This window comes from Hipposideros armiger, unplaced genomic scaffold (genome assembly GCF_001890085.2).
Source record: "Hipposideros armiger isolate ML-2016 unplaced genomic scaffold, ASM189008v1 scaffold_294, whole genome shotgun sequence".
NCBI lineage: Eukaryota > Metazoa > Chordata > Mammalia > Chiroptera > Hipposideridae > Hipposideros > Hipposideros armiger.
In genome coordinates, this window is record NW_017731644.1 from 413,635 (window position 1) to 437,802 (window position 24,168).

The 24,168-nt window shown below is 39.0% G+C and overlaps 2 protein-coding genes across 15 annotated transcripts in view; one reads left to right on the forward strand and one right to left on the reverse strand.

The window, feature by feature from the left end:
* The window catches only part of SAXO1 (stabilizer of axonemal microtubules 1), a 119,936-nt gene that overhangs the window by 69,383 nt on the left and 26,385 nt on the right, over positions 1-24,168 (forward strand). For 7 of the 12 annotated variants that reach the window (XR_002125823.1, XR_002125821.1, XR_002125822.1 and 4 more), the window contains 2 exons: positions 57-119; positions 645-679. The exons of 2 other annotated variants lie outside the window; for them this stretch is intronic. The gene's annotated coding sequence lies outside the window, so the exon portion shown is untranslated. Of the gene's footprint in view, positions 1-56; positions 120-644; positions 680-20,809; positions 21,103-24,168 lie in introns of those variants that run through there. 3 more of the 12 variants (XR_002125832.1, XR_002125825.1, XR_002125828.1) reach the window with 3 other exon arrangements.
* ADAMTSL1 (ADAMTS like 1) overlaps positions 1-24,168 on the reverse strand; it is a 909,537-nt gene that overhangs the window by 5,123 nt on the left and 880,246 nt on the right. For all 3 annotated transcript variants that reach the window (XM_019659072.1, XM_019659074.1, XM_019659073.1), the window contains 4 exons: positions 16,063-16,275; positions 14,329-14,509; positions 11,142-11,349; positions 92-201 (listed from right to left, as the gene is read on the reverse strand). In XM_019659072.1, coding sequence (XP_019514617.1) covers positions 92-201; positions 11,142-11,349; positions 14,329-14,509; positions 16,063-16,275 — 712 coding nt within the window. The remainder of the gene's footprint in view (positions 1-91; positions 202-11,141; positions 11,350-14,328; positions 14,510-16,062; positions 16,276-24,168) is intronic.

Below are 24,168 nucleotides of genomic sequence, written 5' to 3' on the forward strand. Positions count from 1 at the left end.
GGGAGGTTGGAGGAGGAACATTCACTCACCACCATCTTTCTGTGCTATTGACTCAGGGGCTGGGTAAAGGAGGTCCATGGTTTTCTCTTACCTCGGGAGGGCACTGCACTGCTCTGAAGGTAAGGTGATGCCATCCCGTGTCTGGCAGAAGACTTGTCTATGTTGCACAGCTAGGCCAGGCCCAATGCAAGGCCCGTTGCACTGGGAAGCAGAAAAAGGTGATATGTAGAATGTTAGCCAACTCAGTGGGGAGGCTGCAGTGACACATGCAGGGGCCTGCTGCAAGCCTGCAGGCCATCTTGCCCCTCTTTGGGCCAACTCAAGGACATTCGCTGGCATGTTTTCTTTGTGCCTCAGTGGAACAGTTAGCTATCCTGTGGTCTGTGACCATTTTACTAACAAATGGCAAATGGCGGAGAGCCATTCAGAGAATATCAAGCCCTCTCAGATTAACCATATGAAAGATTTCTCGGCATAATGTGCCAGGAATGTGGTGGTCAACTTTAGAGGTGACCTCTCAAGAAGCCCCTCAGTCCCTCCTTCAGTCCAGAGAGTAAGTAATTTGGTTTATTGTTTTCTTGCTAACTTCATCTAAGTAACGAAGTCCATCATTTCTTTCCTTTCTTTGGCTTCATTTTCTCTAGTTAAACCCAGGAGGGCTGAACAAAAGCAGACTTAGGTATGTATAGTTAGTCCCTGCTTACATTCTCTTGATATGTGCTCATGGAGATTATTAAGCTTTTTCTACGGTTGGCAGAGCCAGACTCTATCACAGTAAATACCCTTGACAACAACAGTGTCTGTAATATACAAAGGCAGCAGGCCCTTAGCCGACATCTGCTATTTGAGTAAGAAGACAGATATCCCTTAGAGTCACTTTAGAGCAAAAATCCTTAATGTGGGGGTCTTTGGGCTTCCTAGCAGTCCACAGAGAGCTGTTAACCCTTAAAATGATAAGCAGACATCTTGTGTTTATTGACCTTTTTCTAGCAAGAGGCTCTAGCTTTTATCAGATGCTCAAAAGATCTCAAAGGTTAAGAACCACTGAAGGAGAAGGATCTAATGTAAAAGTAGTCCTCCTAGGTCAGGCAACTATGCCCAAAGCCAGTTACTGCTCCTCCTGCTATATAGTGGAGCATACCAAAGCCCTGTCAGTCTTATCTGTTTGTCTGATCCAGTGATGCTGGAAGGTGTGAACTCAAAAGATAAAGAGATGGGCTCTGAAGGGTCCAGTGTGATACTATTGTTTACAAAGACACACCAACAAGTGGGAGATTTTTTTTTTCATGTGATAAAACACACACATAATTTGTTAAAATTTACCATTTTAACTTTTTATGTGTATAATTCGGTGGCATTAAGTACATTCATATTGTGGTACACCATCACCCCTATTCATCTCTGGATTTTGTCATCATCCCTAACTAAACCCTGTCCCCATTACCCCATTCTTTCAGTCCCTGGTGACTACTATTCTTTCTGTTTCTATGACTTTGACTACTCTAGGTACCTTATTTAAGTGGAATCATACAGTATTTGTCCTTTGGTGTCTGGCTTCTTTCACTTAACTTTGTTTTCAAGGTTCATCCATACTTTAGCATATGTAGAATTTACTTATTTTCTTTTTAAGGCTGGATAATACATCATTGTAAGTTTATACCACATTTTGTTTATCCATCTGCCAATGGACATGTGGGTTGTTTCCACTTTTTGTCTATCATGAATAATGCTTCCATCAACATTAGTGTACAAATATCTGTTCAAGTTCCTGCTTTCAGTTCTTTTGAGTATATACCCAGAAGTGGAATTGCTGGATCATAAGGTAATTCTATGTTTAATTTTTTGAGGAACTACCATACTATTTTCCACAGCAGTTGTACCATTTTATATTCCCACCAACCGTGCAAGTGTTATAATTTCTCCACATCTTTACCAACACTTTTCTGTTTTTTGATAATAATCATCCTAATGGATAAGTGGTTTTGATTTGCATTTCCCTAATTACTAGTGATGTTGATCTTTTCATTTGCGTATTGGCCATTTGTACATCTTCTTTGGAGAAATGTCTATTCAAGGCTTTGTTAAGTTGTAGTTCTCCTGAGTATATTCAGGATATTAATCCCTTATCAGATTCATCATTTATAAATACAGTTGACCCAGGAACAACACAAGTTTGAACTGTGCGTGTCCATTTATGCATGGATTTTTTTCACTATATACCTGTACTGTTTTTGATCTGAGGTTGGGAGTCTATGGTTGTGGAGGGCCAACTGTATGCATTGATCTATACCATTTTATACAGGAGACTGAGCATCTGTAGATTTTGGTATCTGTAGGGAGCCCTGGAACGAATATCCCATGGATACTGAGGGACAACTTAAGTTTTTGGGAGTCAAAGTTATACACAGATTTTCGACTGCATGGGGGTGGGTGCTCCTAACCCTGGTGTTATTTAAGAGTCAACTGTATTTTCTCCCATTCTGTGTGTTGCCATTTTTACTTTGTTGATAGCATCCTTTAATGGAAGAAAATATAATTTTCTGATGACTTTTAGTTTATCTGTTTTTTTCTTTTGTATCCTGTGTGCTTTTAGTGTCATGTCCAAGAAATCATTGCTAAATCCAATATTACAAAGTTTTCTCCCTATGCTTTCTGATAAGAGTTTTATACTTTTAACTCTTAAGTTTAAGTCTTTGATCCATTTTGTGTTAATTTTTGTATATGGTATAAGGTAAGGTCCCACCTTCATCCTCTTGCATGTAGATATACAGTTTTCCCAGCACCATTTGTTGAAAAGACTGTCCTTTCCCCATTGAATGATCTTGGCACATTTAATTTGACCATATATGCATGAGTTTATTTCTGGGCTCTCTATTCCATTCCATTGGTCTATATGTATTTCTGTATGCCAGCACTACACTGCTTTGATTACAATAGCTTTGTAGTAAGTTTTGAAATCAGAAAGTATGAGACTTGCAACTTTGTTCTGCTTTTTCAAGATTGTTTTGCCATTTGGGATTCCATATGAATTATAGGATGGATTTTTCTATTTCTGCAAAAAGCTGTTGGGATTTTGATAGGAATTGAATTGAATCTGTAGATCAATTTGAGCAGTACTGACATCTTAACATTGTTGTCCATCCATGAACAGAAGATGTCTTTTCATTTATTTGTGTCTAATTTCTTTTATCAATGTTTTGTAGTTTTCAGTGTACAAGTCTTTTGTTCCCTTGGTTAAGTTTATTTCTAAGTATTTATTATTTTTGCTACTATAAATTAAATTGTTTATTCTTTTCAGATTGTTTATTATTTGTGTATAGAAATGCAATTGGTTTTTTATGTATTGATTTTGTATCCTGTAATTTTGTTGAATTTGTTTATCAGCTCTAAGATATTTTTTGTTGTTATTACTAGAACTTTTAGGGCTTTTATATATGAAATCATATAATCGATGAAGGGAGATAATTTTACATCCTTCTGTCCAATTTGGTTGGCTTGACTTTTCTTTCTTTTTCTTGCCTAATGCTCTGAGCTTCCAATACTATGTTGAATGGAAGTAGTAAACATTGCATCATTGTCTTGTTCTTCATCTTAGGGGAAAATTTTTCCTTCTTCCCCATTGAGTATGTTGTTAGCTGTGGGTTTTCATATATGGTCTTTATTATTTTGAGGTGATTTTTTTCTTTTCCTAATTTGTTGAGTTTTTTATCATGAAAGGGTGTTGAATTTTACTAAATGATTGTTCTGCATCACTTGAGATGACCATGTCTTTATTTCTCCTTCATTCTACTAATGTAGTATATTACAGTGATTGATTTTCATATGTTGAACCATCCTTACATTCCAAGAATAAATCCTACTTGTTTGTAGTATATAATCCTTTTAATATGCTGCTAAATTTAGTTTGCTAGTATTGGAGATTTCTGCATTAATATTTAGAAGGGAATATTGGTCTGGTAAATGTAAGTATATAGAAATGGTGTAGATTAATCAGTCATAAATATAGTATGAAGGTTAAAAAACAAAAGTAGTAACTATGATGACAATAATTAGTTAAGGGATACACAAGATAAAAAGATGTAAAAAATGTGTGTGTGAGGGAAGAGTAAAAATGTTGATTTCATTCTAAAGCTCTAACTTGTTATGTTATATATCTAAGCCTCATGGTTACCACAAATCAACACCTATAATAAGTATACCAAAAAAAAATGTAAAGAGAAAGGGATCTAAATGGAAATGGAAATACAACATACTAAAACTTATGGGATGTAGCAAAAGCAATTCTAAGAGGAGACTTCATAGCAATAAACGCCTACATTAAGAAGCAAAAAATCTCAAACAAACTAACTTTACACCTCAATGAACTAGAAAAATAAAAAACCAACTGAAGCCCAAAGTTAGCAGGAGGAAGGAAATAACAAAGATCAGAACAGAAATATATGAAATAGAGACTAAAATGGCAATTGGAAAGATTTATAAAACTAAGAGCTGATTCTTTGAAAAGAGAAACAAAGCTGACAAACTTTTAGCTAGACTATGAAGATAAAAAAGAGCACTCAAATAAATAAAATCAGAAATGAAAGAGGAAATGTTACAACTGATACCAAAGAAATACAAAGGATCATACGAGACTACTATGAACAATTATATGCCAACAAATTAGACAACCTAGAAGATACAAATGCCTAGAAACATTCACCCTACCAAGACTGAATCATGGATAGAAAATCTGAACAGACTGATTACTAGTAAGGAGATTGAATTAGTAATTCAAAACTTCTTAACAAAAGTACAAAACCAGATGGCTTCACTGGTGAATTCTATCAGATTTTAAAAGAATACTGATCCTTCTCAAACACTTCCAAACTCATTTTGAGTCCAGCATTATCCTGATACCAAAACCAGATAAGGACACCATAAGAAGAGAAAAAAATAGGTCAATATCCCTGATGAATATAGATGCAAACCTCAACAAAATATTAGGAAACCAAATTCAACAATATGTTAAAAGGATCATACATTATGATCAAGTGGGAATTATTCCAGGGATACAAGGATGGTTTTTAACCATCCATATAACCACATCCAATGTGATATAGCACATTAACCAAATGAAGGATAAAAATTATATGATCATCTCAACTGATGCAGGAAAAGTGACAAAATTCAACATCCATTCATGATAAAAACTCTCAACAAAGTGGGTGTAGAGGAAACATAATAAAGGCCATATATGACAAGCCCACAGCTAACATCATACTCAACAGTGAAAAACTGAAAGTTTTTCTTCTTAGACAAGGATGCCCCCTCTCACCACTTTCATTCAACATGCAGAGGGAGCCAAAAAAATGTAGACACATTTTAAGAAAGGAAAACACTGTATTAAAATTGTAATACTCAATATATACTGATAACAAAGATGAATACAAGTCATGTTTATACATTTTTTGGCAACCCCAGTATTATTGGAAGTCCTAGCTAGACCAACTAGACTAGAAAGAGAAAGAAAAGGCATTCAAATTGGAGAGGAAGAAATAAAACTGTCACTATTTGTAGATGATTTTATATATAGAGAACCCTAAGGACTCCACCAAAAAACTGTTAGAATAAATGAATTCAGTAAAGTTTCAGGATACAAAAAATCAATATACAATAATAGTATATAGAAATACAACATAAAAAATATGTTGTATTTTTATATACTAATAACAAACTATCAGTAAGAGAAATTAATATAAATTAAGTTGTAACCCCTAACCCTAGTTACAACTGCATCAAAAAGAAAAAATACCTGGGAATAAATTTAATGAAGGAAATGAAAGACCTGTATACTGAAAACTATAAAACATTAATGAAAACACAAGTAAGTGGAAAGATATTCCATGTTCATAGATTTGAAGAATTAATGTATTGTTAAAATGTCCATACTCTACAAAGCAATCTATTGATTCAGTGTAATCCCTATCAAAACTCTAATGGCATTTTTCAAGGAAATAGAACAAACAATCCTAAAATTTGTATGTAACTACAAAAGACTCCAAATAGCCAAAGAAATCTTGAGAAAGAATAAAAAAGCTGGAGGTATCATACTCCCTGATTTCAAACTATATTACAAAGCTATAGTAACCAACACATTATGGTAGTGGCATAAAAACATACACATTGATCAATGGAACAGAAGAGAGAGCCCAGAAATAAATTCATGCATCTATGGTCAATTAATTTACAACAAAGAAGCCAAGAACATACAATGGGGAAATGACAGTCTCTTCCATAAATGGATTTAGGACAACTGGACAGCCACATGCAAAAGAATGGAACTGGACCACTAACTTACACCATAAGACAAAAATTAACTCAAAATGGATTAAAAACTTGAATGTAAGACCTGAAACCATAAAACTCCTAGAAGAAAACATAGGCAATAAGCTCCTTAACACTGGTCTTGGAAATGATTTTGATTTTGACACCAAAAGCAAGGGCAACAGAAGCAAAAATAAACAAGTGGGACTTTAAAACTAAAAAACGTCTGCACACCATAAGACACCACTAAAAAAACTCCAGTGGAAGCAATCAGAAAAACCCAAACCATGGGAAATTCTACAAATGGCCTAGTTTCTCCAACAAATAAATTGTAAGGGAAAAAAGGATAGATAAAACATACCTAGAAATTTTAAAATGCTTAACTGATGTCAACCAATTGTAATATCCAGACTTTATTTGGATTTGATTCAAACTGTTAAAAATGACTTACAAAACAATCAGGGAAATGTAAAAGCTAATACTTAATGATTAAGAAATTATTACTTTTTTAGGTGTAATGATATTATGACTATATTTTAAAGAGAAGTCTATCTTTTAGAGATACATACTGAAGTATGTATAGAAAAATGCTAAGGGGAAGATCTGCTGAAAAATATTTTGGGAGTGAGGTTAAAGAGATGAAATAAGATTGACCATAACTTGATAAATATTTAAGCTGGGGCATAAGTATACGGAGGTTCATTGTATCAGTGTCGCCATTTTTATGTATACTTACAACTTTTCTTAATAAAAAGTTAAAGAAAAAAGAAAAAACAAAAACTCCAAAAAGACAACCTATTGAATAGCAGAAAATAATTGAAAATTGTATATCTGATAAGGGGTGAATATAGCGAACACCCAAACAACCCAATTTAAAAAGCGGCAGAAGATCTGAATAGAAATTTTTCCAAAGAAGGCTTACATGGCCAACAAGTATATGAAACAGAGCACAACATCACTAATCATCAGGGAAATGCAAATCCACGAGACATCACCAATACTGTTAGAATGGCTATTATCAAAGAGACAAAAGTACTGGTGAAGATCTGGAGGAAAAAGAATCCTTGTGCACTCTTGGTGGGAATGTAAATTGGTGCAGCCACAATGGAGAACAGTATGGAGGTTCATAAAGAACTAGACTTATTTTATGGTCCAGCAATTTGACTTCTGGGTATTTATCCAAAAATATTGAAAACGCTAATTCAAAAAGATCTATGCATCCCCATGTTCACTGCAACATTATTCACAATAGCCAAGGTATGTAAACGAGCTAAGTTTCCAAAAAATGGAATACATACACAAACACACACACAGAGGAATAATACTTAGCCATAAAAAAGAATGACATCTTGCCATTTGTGACAACAGGTATGGACCTTGAGGGAATTATGCTAAATGAAATAAGTCAGACAAGTACTATATGATCTTACTTATATGTGGAATCTAAAAAAAAATAAATAAACCCAGCGTCCAGATTGGTGGTTGCCAGAGGCAGGGGATAGGGGGTGGGCAGAATCAGTGAAGGGGGTCAAAACTTACAAACTTCTAGTTATAAATTAGTCATGGAGATATATAGCATAGTCACTATTTAATAATACTGTATTGAATATTCAACAGTTGCTAAGAGTAGATGTTAAAAGCTCATCAGAAGAAAACTTTTTTTGGTAACTATATGGTGACAGATGTTAACTAGACTTATTATGGTGATCATTTCACAATGCATACAAATGTTGAATCATTATGTTGTGCACCTGAAACTAATATGTTACATGTCAATTATACCTCAATAAAAAAAAAAACGCAGCCTCCATAGCTCTACTCCAGACCTGCCATATCAGAATTAGCATTTTTAACAATATCCACAGGTGATTCACATTAAAGCTTGAGACATACTTGCCTAGAGGGTTTTAAAAGAAGAAGGGGTTGAGAGTGTTTGACAGGAAAGACTTATTTTTCTCTTTAGGAAAAATAATTACCGAGAATGATCAATGTGCACTGTATGTCCCCTTGAGTGACCTCAATGATACAATGCAGAAACATCTCCCATGTGTAGCCAGATCTGTTCCCAATTGTAATTTCACAAACTGCCAATAAGTTGAGGGCCTAAAAGCAGAGCTGCCTTGGGCTGAATGAGAGCTATCAGAAGTGGGCTTTTCCAGGTAAGAGAAAGATGATATCCCCCAGGCGTGGGGGCAAGGGGGAGCTCATGCCTCTTTCATTATGAAGCACATACATTAGGTCACTGGAAATAAGTGGGGGTTGGTGGAGGCGCCAAAAAGAAGCCTCTGGCCAAATGTGTTGATTGGCCAATGTTGAACATTATCCCCTGACTCACCTGGGACAAATGGCTTATGCGTTACAAGTGAATTTCCCCCCCAAAAGTGCCACATTTTTCCCAAATAACATTTGCTCTTCATTAGAGATGGCCACAGTGTATTAACTAGATAGGAAGTTCCAAGTGATTGTTTTCCAAAGAACACACCTCGACATCGGGATGGAGGGACATGAGTGCAGCAATGTGTAGATGGCCAGTTCTAACAAGTATTGAGTTGCCAAACTGCCCAAAAAGCATTCAGTCACATCATTTCATATAGTTACACAAATAATTAAGAGACTTGTGGTTGTTTGGGGGTATCCCAGCTAGCCAAGCTTAATGGTATGGTTCAGACACCAACCAATCAGAAAGTATGCCTGACCAGTCAGAGAGGTCATCCTCTCAAGAAGCCCCAGCCTCCAACAGACCACAGTAGTTGTTCCCACACAGTTGGTGGGTACTAGTTGATTATTAGTGCTGGTAGGCTGCTCTTAAATGCTCAGTGGGTTTCCAATAGATTTTGAACACAGTATATGCATTCTAAAACATTCTAGTGGGTCCAAGATGGTGGTGTAGGTGGACGCTGAGCTCGCCCCCGCCCAAGAACACCTAGAATGTACATCTATATTTAGAGCAATTCCTTCTAAAAGACAGCTGTGAGCCAATTGAACAGCTTTTGCACAAGCAAGGGAGAGATTGCACAGGGAAGGTTGGGGAACTGAGAACGCTTTCTGGAAGCTGAGTGAACAACCCAGGGCCAGGGGAACTGGTGACAGCCATTGTTGATGTTTCCCCTGCACATGGATAAGGAGGTAGCTCCATCCAGGTTCTCTGGCTGACCTGCAGGGTGCTGTAGCTCCTCCCTAGTCACCCCACCTAGAGCTAGATCCAGCAGAAACAGGAGATCACCTCCTGCACACAAGAGGCCCTTCTACCTGGAGACTGATCTAGCAGGTACGGAAGGGTGATGCTTAATGTGGGGCTAGAAAAACACTGCGGTACCTGCCAGCAGAGCTACCCTGTCCAGAGGAAGTGCAGAGTTCCAAATAAGACGAACCCAAGAGACCCATATCAAGACATATTGTAATTAAAATGGCAAAAGTTAAGGATAAAGAGACCATCTTAATGGTAGCAAGAATGAAAGAACAAGTCACATACAAGGGAGTCTCTATAGGGCCATCAGCTAATTTCTCAGAAGCAACTTTATAGATCAGAAGTGAGTAACAGGAAATATTTAAAGTGTTGAAAGAAAGGAATCTACAACCTAAAATTCTATATCCAGCAAGGTGTCATCATTCAGAATTGAAGGATAAAGAGTTCCCAGACAAGCAAAAAACTAAAGGAGTTCACAACCATTAAACCAGGCTTCCAAAAAATGTCAAAGGGTCTCTCTATACAGAAATGAAAAAGCCATAACCAGAAATAAGAAAATATAGGAAAGAAAAAAATCTCACTGGTAAAGGCAAATATACAATAACAGCTAATCAACCACTTAAAAAACTAAAAGCAAGGTTAAAAGACTATTGTATTTATAGTTAATTTTGCTACTATAAATAATCAGGGGAAACACAAAACAGATATAAAACATGATGTCAAAAACAATGGAGGGGGGAGTAAAAATGTAGTTCTTTTAGATTGCATTTCAACTTAAATGCCTATCAGCTTAAAATAGATGGAGATATAGTTACACACACACACACACTCATGCCTGGTAACCACAAACCAAAAACATGGAAAAAATAAACAAAAAATGAAGCAAAAGGAATCCAATCAAAACACTAAAGAAAGCCAACAAATCAAAACAAAAGAGATCAACAGCATGAGGAATAAAAAACAAAAACAACCCAAAATCAATTTACAAAATGGCAAAAAGCATATACCTATCAACAATCACTTTAAATATAAATGGACCAAAAACTCCAATCAAAAGACACAGGGCAGCAGAATGGATTAAAAAATATGACATATCTGTATGCTGCCTTAAATCACTTTAGATTGAAAGACACAGACTGAAAGTGAAGGGATGGAAAAAGACATTCCATGCAAATAGAAATGAAAGGAAAGCTGGGTAGCAATACTCATATCAGATAAAATACACTTTAAAACAAAGAATGTAAAAAGAGACAGAGACATATTACATAATTTTAAAGAAGAGAATATGACAATTGTAAATACCTATGCACCCAACATAGGAGCATCCAGAATATAAAGCAAATATCAATGGACATAAAGACAGAAATTAACAGTAATACAATAATAATCAGGGACTTTATACTTCACTTACTTCAATGGACATATCATCTAGACAGAAAATTAATAAGGATATAATGGCCTTAAATGCCATATTATACCAATTTGACTTAATAGATATTTATAGAGCATTTCATCCCCAAACTGCAGATGACACATTTTCCTCAAGTGCACATGGAACAGTTTCCAGGATAGATCACATACTAGTCATTTTACTTCCTATTGTGTCAGGGTCAGCACCTTTAGATTTACCTTTGAAATAAAACCTTCTTACCTGGCCCCAGCTGGAGAAGGCCCACTCCACACAGAGCTGTTGGTTACAAGCCTGGGTATCCACTGGCCGTTTGGCGAGTTGTGTGCACATGTCATTGGACACAGGAGTGGAGATCCCAGAGGCTTTCAGCTTCTGGCAGGTCACCCGGCGGGTCTGGATGCCTCCTCCGCAGCTCCGGGTACAAGCGGACCAGGAGGTCACCATCCACCTGTGGAGAGGAAGAGAAGTCAGGGCAGCTGCAAAGGGTTGGGCACTGGGGAGAGGAACGATGCTGTATGCTCTCAGAAAAAGAGCCCCCCACACCTCCTTGATCTCACCACACAGCTAATTGGCGGGGGGCATGGCCCTTTTCACAATATATCCTTGGGATGGCATAGGGGAAAATGGCCCCCCAAAAGAAATCTACATCAAATCCTTGGAACCTGTGAATGTTACTTTGTTTGGACAAAGGGTTTTTACAGATATAATTAAGGATTTTGAGATGAGATTATCCTAAGTTATCTGGGTAGGCCTTAAATGTCATCACAGGTATCCTTATAAGAGAAACGCAGAGGGAGATTGAACACAGAAAAGGAGGAGACAGTGTGACCACACAGGCAAAGGATGGGATGATGTGGTCACAAGCCAAGGGATGCTTGGAGCCTCAGAAGCTGCAAGGGCCAAGGAGCAAGTTCTCCCCTAGAACCTTTTGGCGGGGAGGGGGTTGGTGCAATCCTGCCGACACCTTGATTTTGGACTTCTGGGCTCCAAAACTGTGAGAGAATAAATTTTCTGTTTTTTTTAAGCAACCCTGTTTGTGGTAATTTGTTACAGCAGCCACAGGAAACAAATACCTTTCAGAAATTGACTAAAAAGGTGCATCTTGAAAGAGTATTCTGCAGATCAGTTGCCTCAGCTTGACACTGACCCCAAAAGCCATGAGCTTGCAGATGGAACACTCTGGGGAAATAGTCCTTGAGCCAGTTACACTGCACTGCAGTTCTGGTACTTCCTAAAGGCACCCCAGTGTGTGGCAGAGGTGAGACAATGTCCTAGCGGAGTCAGAGCCACGCCTGTGTTACCTCCTGACCCAGGAGGCATTGTGGGTCTCACTTAAGCTAACATTTCATCTGCTAGCACTCACTGTATTTTCTACCTCGCCTTAACTCATGTGTCATTAGGTTTTGTTTAATCTCTCAGGAACATGCAAAGTTCCTTCCAGCTTTCTGGAGCAACTTTCCACCTCCATGAGTCACAGTCTATAGGTCTTATACCTCTTAAAGGGCTGAAAGTAGATGTTCTCAGAAGGTTAGGTTCCAACTACAATTCAGATCTTTGGAAGTGAGACTGACCAAGACATTGACAAATGGCTTTTCTCCAAAAACTAAGCTGTCAGCTGGGAAACACTGAAATCCTTGGTCTATATAAAAACATGTTAGGGTTCTCTCTGGACGTTTGCACCCTGGGATGATTCAAAAAGGAGGGGAAGGAGGGAAATTTTGGGAAAAACTAGTGAGAAAAGACTTGGTGCTGCCTAGCCATTTCACTCAATCTAGAAAAACAAACAAACAAAAAAACCCATTCTTTGGTTTTATTGCCTGAGAAAAAATGTATCTAAATGAAATGGTCCTATCTGAGTCAAAGCAGGACTTCCCACAGCTATTCAAAAAGATGACCAGGGCGACACATTTTTTGTATGTGCAAAGAAGGCTGCTAAAGTGCCCAAGAGGCCTGGTTGGGAAACCATCAAAGGTTAACCTTTGGCCACCTCCTGGTCCAATGATGGCACATGTAGCTCTGAGGAGAGGCAAGTGGCAGGGACAGGGAGAAAATTCCTCCTGCATCTGGACCTGTGACTTCAATAGTTTGGTGGAACTCTCCTGCTCCATTTGCCCTGGAGAGAGAGGACTGTGTGCAGAATTGCAACCCACAGGAACAGGGCCGCTTAGGTAGCAGGCACGAGGTGTTTCAAAGCTCCTGGGGCACTGAAACCTGTGCAGACACAGCCATTATTGCATTTGCAGAAGTAAATGAGGCTGATTGACTCTGACCATCACCACAGCAAATCAAAAAGTCCTTGGCATGTCCAAGACCTCTTCTTCATTTCACACAGCTTGGCAAGGGCAGTCTTCCAGGCTCTTATATCCCTGGTGAATGTCAGGCCTGGGTTTCAATCAACTTTTATTTCCAAATATACATTTCAGCAATTTTTCAGGAGCTGGGGTGGGAGGTTGAGAGGAGAGAGGTATGGGCTATGTTACAGTTCAGGAAGGGTATAAAAGGACATTAATCATTCCCGTGGAAACCTTCCTGTCAGCAAGTCAAACTGCTGATATTAATGAGTATGTTTCATATTTCATTGAGTCTCTCCTGGTTTCAGCTGCTCCTTATGACTCAGCTGGCAAAACACAAAAAGCGGTCGCCTAAGTAGCTGTATGAAAGTCCTACAGATAGGTAGTCAAGGGGCATTTCAGGGCCCAGCCAAGTCCCCCAAGACTCAGGGTGCCATGCTGGTGCCAAGTCTAAGCCCACCCATTATCCCTTTAGCCAGCGCCTGAAGGCTGCAGTGGACCTGCTCAGTCGGGACTCAGCTTCTTAAAGCTGGAGGAAGATGTGAGAGGCAGAGGCCATGCGTGTCATTCTGGGCTCTATAAGGGACCCAAATACAGAGAATGTATATCCAACATTGAGGCAACTCTAAGAAATGGAGACTTATTACAACTTTAGCAGGATGCTATTATTTGTGGAAAACAAGAGGACAAGATTTCTTCCAGTAAACTGGAGTACTGATTAGCACAGGTTTTTAAAGTTAGGAGAAAGGGGACAGGTTGGGGTCAAGGCCAGTACTGTCCATCCCCTCAGCACTTGAACTGTAAATGCTTTTCTTGTCTTACAGAGAGCCAGTTTCTTCCTGCAGGATGGGATGACCCTGCTCCCTGAACAGAGCCTTTCGGGCACTTGGGATGTGTTGAGGGAACAAACAGGGATAAGGGAGGAGGCACATTCGAAGGGGTATTTTCTGCATGGTGGGGAGGCTTGACAAGCCTGTGTATCTACGAAAGAACAGCTCCTTGGAGGGCAGGCCCCCTCACCTGCACTTGGCGTCTCTCCCTGCATAGTGCTAGACAAGGGCTGGCTACCAACTTGGCTAAAAGTCAGGGCCCCAGCTGGGGGCTGAGAGGCCCGAGCCAGCCTTGGCTACACTCACCGAGAAGGGCAGTCTCTCCGGTTGCAGGCGACGGGCTGCACAACAGGGCGAACCTTCCCTGCACAGTAAGTGGGGTTGACCTCTGTGCTGTTCAGGAGACACCTCAGGCGGGGCTGCAGAACCCCCCTGTTACCACAGGAGGCCGAGCAGGTTGCCAGTCTGTCCACAGACCACCAGTAATCTGTCACAGAAAGGGGATCAGAGGTAAAAAGCACGCAGCATTATTTCCCATGCTCGCTATTCCTTCTGAGCAGGGCAGTGGGGGAGGAGGGAGGGTGAGTGCTATGCATGAGCTCTGCCCCTCAGTGGGCTCTATTCCCAGCCTATCTAGGCAAGTCACGTGGTCTCTAGGGGCCTCAGTTGGCTCACCCATAAAATAAGCACAGTAGCCCTTACTCATCAAGTTGTGAGGCCTGGAGAAAATGAAGGTAAAGGGCCGAGCCCAGTGCCTGGCACAGAGAGCACTTAATCAGTGGCTGTAGCACTTACTATTTTTAAACATACCTCCTAAAGTGCTCTTTTTTTTTTTTTTTCCTACGGGCTCACCAGAAAGAAATTTTATTTTTCAACAAAGAGATGTAAAAATATCAGAGATACTTAACAATCATATTTAAAGCTGCAGATTCAAGTTAGACTTTGTAGATGTTACAAAAATACCCCAGCCCATCCAGAGAGTACTCATTGACGTGAGACACTGATGTCAGTTAAGAAAAGCAATTTCTTTGGAGTTTCTATTTGGGGGTCTGGGGCTCACTGGTAGAAAAGTTGTTAAAAATAACTGTGGGTTGGTAAACTGCGAGTGCTTATGTGCAAAGCTGTGCATTACAAATTTTACAGAGAAGCACTGGCTTCTGGTTTTCAGCAGAGAAAATGGAACACTTACTCTTTGGAAAAAGGCAGGGGAGGATGTGTAAGGGAGAAACCCATGTGCTAGAAAGTCTCCCTTCTCATGTGCTATATTGGCCCAAAAATCTGTCCCTTGCCACAGAATCCTCCATTTAGCATTCATGCAGAATTTTGCTTTCTCTAAAAGTGTCACACATAGGTCACAGGTAGAACCAGCCTACGGAAAACTTAAAAGCCTCACTCAGTTTCTATAACAAGGCCAGTTTTGACTCCTCACCCGCTGTTTTGGGTTTATTCATAACTTTCTTGGTACAGCAAATGCCAGGCCCTGCCCAAGGGCTTTCTGACCTGCCCGTGTTCCTGGAATGTTAATGCACCAGTCACACAGGCTTCTCAGTCTGTTCTTTGACAGGGGCCACGGGAAAGGCGCCTGGAAAGCACTCAGCACGTGAGTACAGCTGAAAACTCTTCAGGATGACCGGAAGTTGCAATAACCAAGCGGTTCAAATCAAGAGGTATTTTGGAACCAAACCAACAGAGAAAATTTGTATTTTCTTAAGAGGCTACTTTACATGTGCGAGTGTGTGTGTGTGTGTGTGTGTGTTTCTTTACTAGTTAACTTAGCATAAAGGAAACACATTTGACTGTGCTATAGGGTGATGTTTCCTTGGTCCCTGAGCAGAAGGGCGCATTTATGAAAACAGCACTGATTTTTCCAGGTTCTGTATGGGCAGGGCCCAGTGGCTCCATTATGGAAACATGGTTTAGTTTCAGTTTTCATGCTCTAGGAACCACTGGAGATCAGAAATCACTTTGTCTACTAGAGAATTAAGATTCTCTCTTGTTCAAGAAACAAGCCCAGCATCCAAACCCCAAAGGGTTTCTTACCTTGGATCACAAGAGAGGTCTTTTGCACGAGCACTCCTGCCTCGTTCTGAGCAAGGCAGCTGAATTCCCCTTGAGACTTGCCACTAAGATTTGCAACCTGGAGAATCTGTCCAGCTGCCAAGATGTGATGTGTCAATCCTGTGACAGTAGCAACTGACTGACCACCATGGAACCAGGTGATATTGGGGGTAGGGTGACCTTTGACAGGGCAGCCTAAAAGGAGAGGAGAGGAGAAGTAAGCCATTGGTAGAGCCAAAAATAACACATTCTTGATGAGTTGTTTTAGGGTTTCCATGGCTCTAGGGGCCATATGTACAATATGGCCTTCACCATGGCATTTTTCTTAGGTCTGCATTCCCAAGCAAACAGGAGATATTTCTATTTTTTGGGATTCTGGGAGAGTGACTATTACTCATTCAGTTACCGTATTTTTCCATGTATAATGCACACTTTTTTGCCCAAATTTGTGAGGGAAAAATAAGGATGCATATTATACATAGGTAGTACTAATTCTGTATCTATATAAATGTTTTTAATTATTTTATTTATGCTTATGATTTAAAAGTGTAACTCTAGAAATTAATAACGATATCTGTATGCAAAATATTGGGTTGTCCGAAAAGTCATGATTCATTTTTGCAACGAAAAACATAGAAAAAAAGTCATGACTTTTCTGACAACCCAAAAGTACCCTGGAATATGATCATCTGTTTTGTTGAACTTATGAACTTTCAATGAAAGCAATTTTGGCTAATGATTCAACGAAATGAAACGAAGACTTGAAAATCCAACTTGCTGTGATATCTGGTGGGCTAACCAGCCAATCGCAACCTCTTGATGTGTTGGTAAACAAGCCCTTTAAGGCCCTAATGAAGAAAGAGTGGATGTCGTGGATGCAGTCAGCTGGTAATGATTTAACACCTACAGGCAGAATCAAGAAAGCATCCATCACCCAGGTTTGTGATTGAATCCTAAAATCGTGAAACAGTGTCAAGAAGGAAGTGTTCGTGAAATTGTTTAAAAAATGTGGCATCAGCAATGCAATGGATGGAACCAAGGACAATGAAATTTACCCGGGTGAGGAAAGGGACTCTTCAGAAGACACCACTAATATAGAAATTGAAGAAGATGATACTTCTGATATTGACAGTAAGGAAGAGTTCTTGGCCTTCTATGATGCGTAAATATCGTAAATTTGTTACCAGTACATAAAATTTCTTGTACCTTGTAGCTGTTCTTGTGTTTTGTAATTATTGGGTTGTCAGAAAAGTCATGACACATTTTTACAACGAAAAACATAGAAAAAAATACGTCATGACTTTTCCAACAACCCAATTATTTGTTACATAAAATTTCTTGTACTGTATGTTAAAAAATGCTAAAATTCTTTTATAATACAAAAAACAAGTATCTAAATATAAACAAATAAAAATTTGAATTAAAAAATTAAAATGAAAGATTATTTTTCCTCTGAAAGTTTGGGCCAAAGAAGTGGGGGTGTGCATTACACATGGAGCACATTATACACAGCAAAGAATGGTAAGTAAAAATTCTTGGAGGACACAAAGTGCTGATTTCTCTCTATGAACTTGTACTAACTTAAAAAAATGAATTAATATTCATTCATTGATCATTTTTTCAAGTTAATTAGTTCCTAGACTGATTTTATGCTGAAAGAAATCACTTCTTCAAATGCAATAAGTTGGAAAAAAATACATACTATATAGTAATAGTTAAGAATAAAACTTTAATTGGGAAAGGTCTAATATATGCCTTCATTTTACTCTTTATATGATTTTCAAGCCAAAAGTTTTCAACAGAGACTAGGAAAATACTTTTAAACACTGATCTCATTTCTCTATAAGTCAAGAACCTTGGCCTTCTGACAACTTTTTCTAAGCTTGCATTGGACATGTACAATATTACATATTTACATGGTCACTGAACATATTTCAATACATTAAAATTCCAAAATATTAAACCGAGGTATTGTGTCTACTAAAGGCGTTGTAGCATAGAATTAGCAAAATAAACCAGTTGCATTTGGAGGAGAAAACTCATTTCCAATAAATTCAGAGTACTTGCTGAACTTGCTGTTGTGTCCCCAGCAACTTAGGTTCCACAGAAAATTTATTTGGAAGTTTAAAACTCAGGATAAATCATTAAACTTAAAAGATACTGGAGGTTTTCACTCAGTTCAGTTAAAAAAATCTATTTGGTGACTACTGTTCTGGGGACAGTTAAGATAGTTCAGACTATCTTTCCTCTTGCAAGGAAATCCCAGGTGGTACAGAATAAAAAAAAGAAAGCACACTAATAAAACTATAATGTAAAGCAGAAGATGAGGAGATCTGTGGGACACATAGTTGGCCACTGGCACAGATATGTGTGCCTATGGATCTGTATAGAGAGTGGATTTTCCAATGTTGGTTTGTTTTCTATTCTGGGGCAGCACTGTTAGAATTGGCATAGGATGCAGAGTTAATACAGGAAGGGCCCTTAGAGATCATCTAGCACACCATCAAAGGAGGAACTGAGGCTCAGAGATGTTAAGAGACCTTCCCAAGATCAAGAAGAAGGCCTTCTGATTCCTTGCCTTCTGTTTACCTCCATACCTACTGCTTGTTCAGCTGGGCACCAGCAATTTACCTAGGCACCTTGTTACCTACTTCCTTTATCTGCTCACTCCTTTCATTCCCTCCCCCTCCCCAGACCCCACTTTCACTGCATAATTGTGTAGGTTGAAGGGGTTGGAGCCGACTACTTTGAAGAAAGACCCTGGAAAAATAATGCTAAAGTCTGCCTAGGAAGCTCAGTGTGGGATATAGTGTTATAAGATCCAATTCTTCACTCTGCCTTGTATTGATTTACTTTGTGACGTAACTTTGCGGTGCCCTCCCATGATGGGTGGGGTTACTTCTCCACCTCCTTCCTGACTTTGGGTTTGACCATGTGATTACTTTGGCCAATAAAATGAGTCAGATGTTACACTAACAATGAACAATCTGAAAAGGAAATTAAGAAAACAATCCGCTTACAATAACATCAAAAAGAATAAAATACTTAAGATTAAATTTAACTAAGGAGGGCAAGGCTTGGATACTGAAAACTACAAAACACTGCTAAAAGAAATAAAAATATGAGTAAATAGGAAGATCTCATGTTCACGGATTGGAAGACCTAATATTGTTAAGATGTCAATACTCCTCAAGGTGAACTACAAATCCAATGCAATGCCTATTAAAATCCCAATGACATTCTTTTGCAGAAATAGAAAAATCTATCTTAAAATTCATATGGAATCTCAAGAGATGCCCAAATAGCCAAAACAATCTCAAAAAAAAAAGAACATAGTTGGAGATCTCACACTTTCTGATTTTAAAACTTATTAGTCACAGTAATCGAAAGAATATGGTACTGGCATAAAGACAGACATATAGACCAATTGGATAGAGACCTCAGAAATAAACTCTTGCGTATATGGTCAAATAACTTTCAACATGGGTGACAAGAGCATTCAATGGGGAAAGGACAGTCTTTTTAACAAATGGTGCTGGGACAACTGGATATCCATGTGCAAAAAAAAGTTGGATCCTTACTTTAGGCCATATATAAAAAATAAAATGGGTCAAAATCTAAGAATTAAAAATATAAAGATATTAGAAGTAAACATAGGAAAAAGCTTCATGATATTGGATTTGGCAATGATTTCTTGGCTCTGATACTAAAAGTACAGGCAACAAAAGAAAATTTTGATAAACTGGAGATCATCAAAACTGAAAGCTTTTGTGCAAAAGATACTATCAACAGATTGAAAAAGCAATCCACAGAATGGGAGAAAATATTTGCAAATCATACATCTGATGAGGGATAAATATCCAGAATACATAAAGTACTACAACTCAACAATCACAACCAAATTTAAAAATGGGCAAAGACTTGAATAGTCATTTCTCCAAAGATATACAAATGGCCAAAAAGCACATGAAAAGGTGCTCAATATCACTAGTTGTTATAGCAATGCAAATCATAATAACCACAATGAGGTATCACTTATCACCCATTAGGATGGTTATTATTAAAAAAAAACAAAACAGAAAACAAGCATTGGTAGAGAAATTAGAACCCTTGCACACTGTTGGTGGGAATATAAAATGATGCAGCCACTGTGGAAAACAATAGGACAGTTCCTCAAAAAATTAAATGTAGAGCTACGATAAGATCCAGTTTTGGATATGTACCCAAAAGAATTGAAAGCAGGGACTTAAACAGGTATTTGTACACCAATGTTCATAGCAGCATTATTCGTGATAGCCAAAAAACTGAAACAACCCAAATGTCCATCAATGGGTGGATAGATAAACACAATGTAGTATAAATGTATTATGGAATATTATTCAGCTTTAAAAGGGAATGAAATGCTGGTAAATGTGACAACATGGATGAACCCTGAAAATATTAAATGAAAGGAGCCAGACACAAAAGGACAAATAATATATGATTCCACTTATACGAGGTACCTAGTGTAGTCAAATTCATAGATGCAGAAAGTAGAATAGTGATTCCGAGGGGTTGGGGGAAGGCGGAAATCGGGAGTTATTATTTAATGGGTACAGAATTTCAGTTTGGGATGATGAAAATGTTCTGGAGATGTAGAATGTGATGGTTGCACAACAATTATGAATATAATTAACGAACACTTAAAATGGTTAAAATGGTAAATTTTATGTGCATTTTAACATAATAGAAGAAATGCAGATGTGCTGGCGTACCAGCCCCAGACCTAGACCTCAGGAGACCTCGTGAGTTTTTGCTTGTGCTCTCGTGCTTCTGCCATGGCCAGCAGAAGAACATGCTTGGACTGGCCTGATGATCCCAAGAGGAGGGTGAGAGAAATGGAGAGGACAGCCAAGTCGCCCCAGCCAAACCCAGTTTAGATCAGCTGAACGAAATAAGATCACTACAATAAATGACTGTTTTTTTAGGCCACTGAGTCTTGTGTGGATGAAAAAAGGGGTTCTATGGAAAGTCATCTCACAGGGTGATTTGATCATAAATTCCTAACTGGGCAGGTCATGGTGGGTAGTCATGCCCCAGGCCTATAAGTTTTAGTAAAAGGCTTATCTTTGCCTTAAGCAAGCCCAGTCTATTGTTTTCTGTGCATCTGGGTCAACACACCTTTGAAATGAGCCATAATGACCCTCAAGAGAGCACATAATCTTGTTAACTGTCCTGTTATCTGATCCCTGCCTTGCTTTCTCCCACCTTCATGTAATCTTTCTTACTTTCCCTCCTTAATTTGAAATGCATGAAAGAAGCTGTAAAACTGTTATTCTCTGGAGCTCTTGAGATCTTGCTTCCTGGCATATGTCATCAGTTTGGTTCAAATAAACTTTTATAAAAATTCTCTACAGGTTTGGACATTTCTTATGTCAACACTTATTTTTCAAATGCATAAAATTTTTTTTTTTCAATAGCTAACTGATACATTTAGGGAGAACGGCCTTCTAGATCTCCTCTTTGGCCCATGGACCCAAGGCCTGGAGTAGGGAAGAATTTTTACCTGAGGCCTGCCTGACCCAGCTGTCAGTGACCCATATCTTCCTATTCAGATACTCAGGAGCAGACTCTCACATGTTCCTGGTGGCATTAGGTATCTATCTATATGCCATGAGCTCCATTATGGTGTCATTGACTTCTGTTATGAATTGGGGGTGGGAATGGCCTTGGGGAGAAGTGTATAGAAATCAGTCCATTGGGGATCTCTTGGGATCAGCAGTACCCACCTGCTGTAGTTCCAAATGAGTCTGGGGTTAGACGCTGGTTTCAGTTTTTAATAAAAGACAGGAAAAGTGTACGTATTTAGGCAAAAAGCATGCTTTAAAAAGTGAAGCTTGAAACAAGTACTAACTGAAACAGCAAATGCATGTCTCCCAAACACATCTGCTTTGGAAAAAGAAAGGTGTCATATGCTGTTGAGATGCTGGCTCCATGAATCATTCTGTTTGGTCAGTGTGTGCAGAGCTCTGGTAAGGCTGACTAGATGGGCTCAGCTGATACATAAGAACCTTGCTATACCCAAGGAAACAGGAGACATTTGGCCAGGGAATCTCTCATATTTACCCCCAGTCTTTATTTTCCCAACTCCATTAGGATTCATTTATGAGAAAATATTTAGGCAGAAAAAGGAGTGGTAGCAGACTTAGGCTGTTTTCCTGTGGCCCATAGGGAGCCAGAAATCTTAGCTAAATAAGAGGTGCATTTGCATAACAATTACATTCAAAACCCTCCCTCCTTTTTGGAATCAGAGGCCCTAGAGAGCAGCCAGGACACCTCTCCTGGCCCACCTGGATCTTGGATCTTGGACCTGTTCCCAGGGCCTTCAGCCTAGAGGGGATGAGGATGAGGTAGGGTTCCTTCCAAGGACAGACATGAGAGATGCCATGAATGTGGAGTTCTTGAAACTCATCTTGAGAAAGCCCCATGAGGAGCAGGAACAGATGTCTTTGAGAGGCTGCCTTCATAGTAATGCCTCTCACTCTGAAATCTATCAAGGTAAAAATCTGTTTTGTAGAAAGTTTAAAAAACAATTAAGTTACTTTCAAGTGCAGCTACACCAATTCATGACTCTCAAAGAGAACTCTCGAGTTTGATCCAGTTCTCTGGTTTCAGTTTTCTAATCTGTAAATGAGAGATTCGGACTTAGTGATTTTCAAGTTGAGGTTCCCTGAAGTCCTAGGGTTCTGAAGAGATGCCTGGGGAGGAGACCTTGCGAGGGAATCTGCATAGGTGCGGCCTTGGGGCCTCTAGCCACATGTTAGCCACAGCGGAATTATATATTGGGCTTCTGCATAAGAAGATTCCACCACTAGTAACCACTAAATTAGATGATCTTTAAGGTGCTTCTAGACTCCAAGATTTCTCAGTATCACCTCAAAGTCATCATCCTTAACCCTCTTCTTCCTCCCCCCATGTAGCCAAAAGCAAAGTAGATCTACTCAATCAATACTGCTGAGACCAATGTGTAGTGAAATTGAACTATGCTAATGAAGGGCTCATGGAAGAGAAATGATATATGCAGGTTATTTAGGATTAAGATAAGCAGAGACCAGGGATACAGAGTAGGAAAAGGAGGGTAGTTTAGAAGTAGTGTGAGCAAAGGTACAAAGATAAGAAAACTGGTGGGAGGGAAGACTAGTTGGCTGGAACATGGGGAGCACAGATGAGGCTGGCATGGTGGGTGGGAATTGCAATGGGAAGGGTCTTGAAGGCCAGAATCTGGTCATTTGGGAGTCCCTGAAGAGGGTGAGTGATATTCTAGATTGGCTTTAGACGGATCATTAAAGTGATTGTTTGCAAGATGCTCTGGCGGGAGAGAAAGGAGAATCTAGGATTTTAGTTCAGATGTGGCAAGAAATGACAGGTAACTGACAGGATGTGAGGTGTCTGGTGGAGGCAAAGCTAAAGATACTGGAACACTAGAGGGACTATTAATGGAAATAGATAGGTCAGGAAGAGAAGCTACTCCCTATCGATACCCCTGAAGATGGATAAGTTTAATTTTAAGCATATTGACTTTAAAGGTTGCTATGGAATCTCAGGATGGAAAAATCCATTGAGATGATAAAGATAAAGTGGAATTCTGGGATAAGAGCTCAAGACAGATTTTGTGACCTAGACTCATGTATTTGTGTGGAAGAAATCTTCAATGAAGAGAGATCAGACCTCAGGGCAAAACAATGGGAGAACTCTAGCATTGGGTGATTGAAGAAGGAACAGAAAGTATTAAAGGAGCCTGAGAAGAAGTGGCCTGAGAGATGGGAGGAAAATCCAGACTATGTCGTATCATGGAAATCCAGAAAGGAAGTTGTTTAAAAAACAAGTTGTTAGCAAATAAGTGATTAATAAGAATTTGTGAAACAAATGAGTAGTTTCATTAGTTTATGAAAATAACCAACCAAACAATCCCATCCACTTCCCCCACCCCCCTTTTCAGGTAAATAAATGGTAAAATTAATTCTAACTCTTGATCAATAATTCCGAGTTAGTGGAATTGGAAACGAAAGTGTTCTGTATAATCAAAACATCCCATTCAGTGCTCTGTAT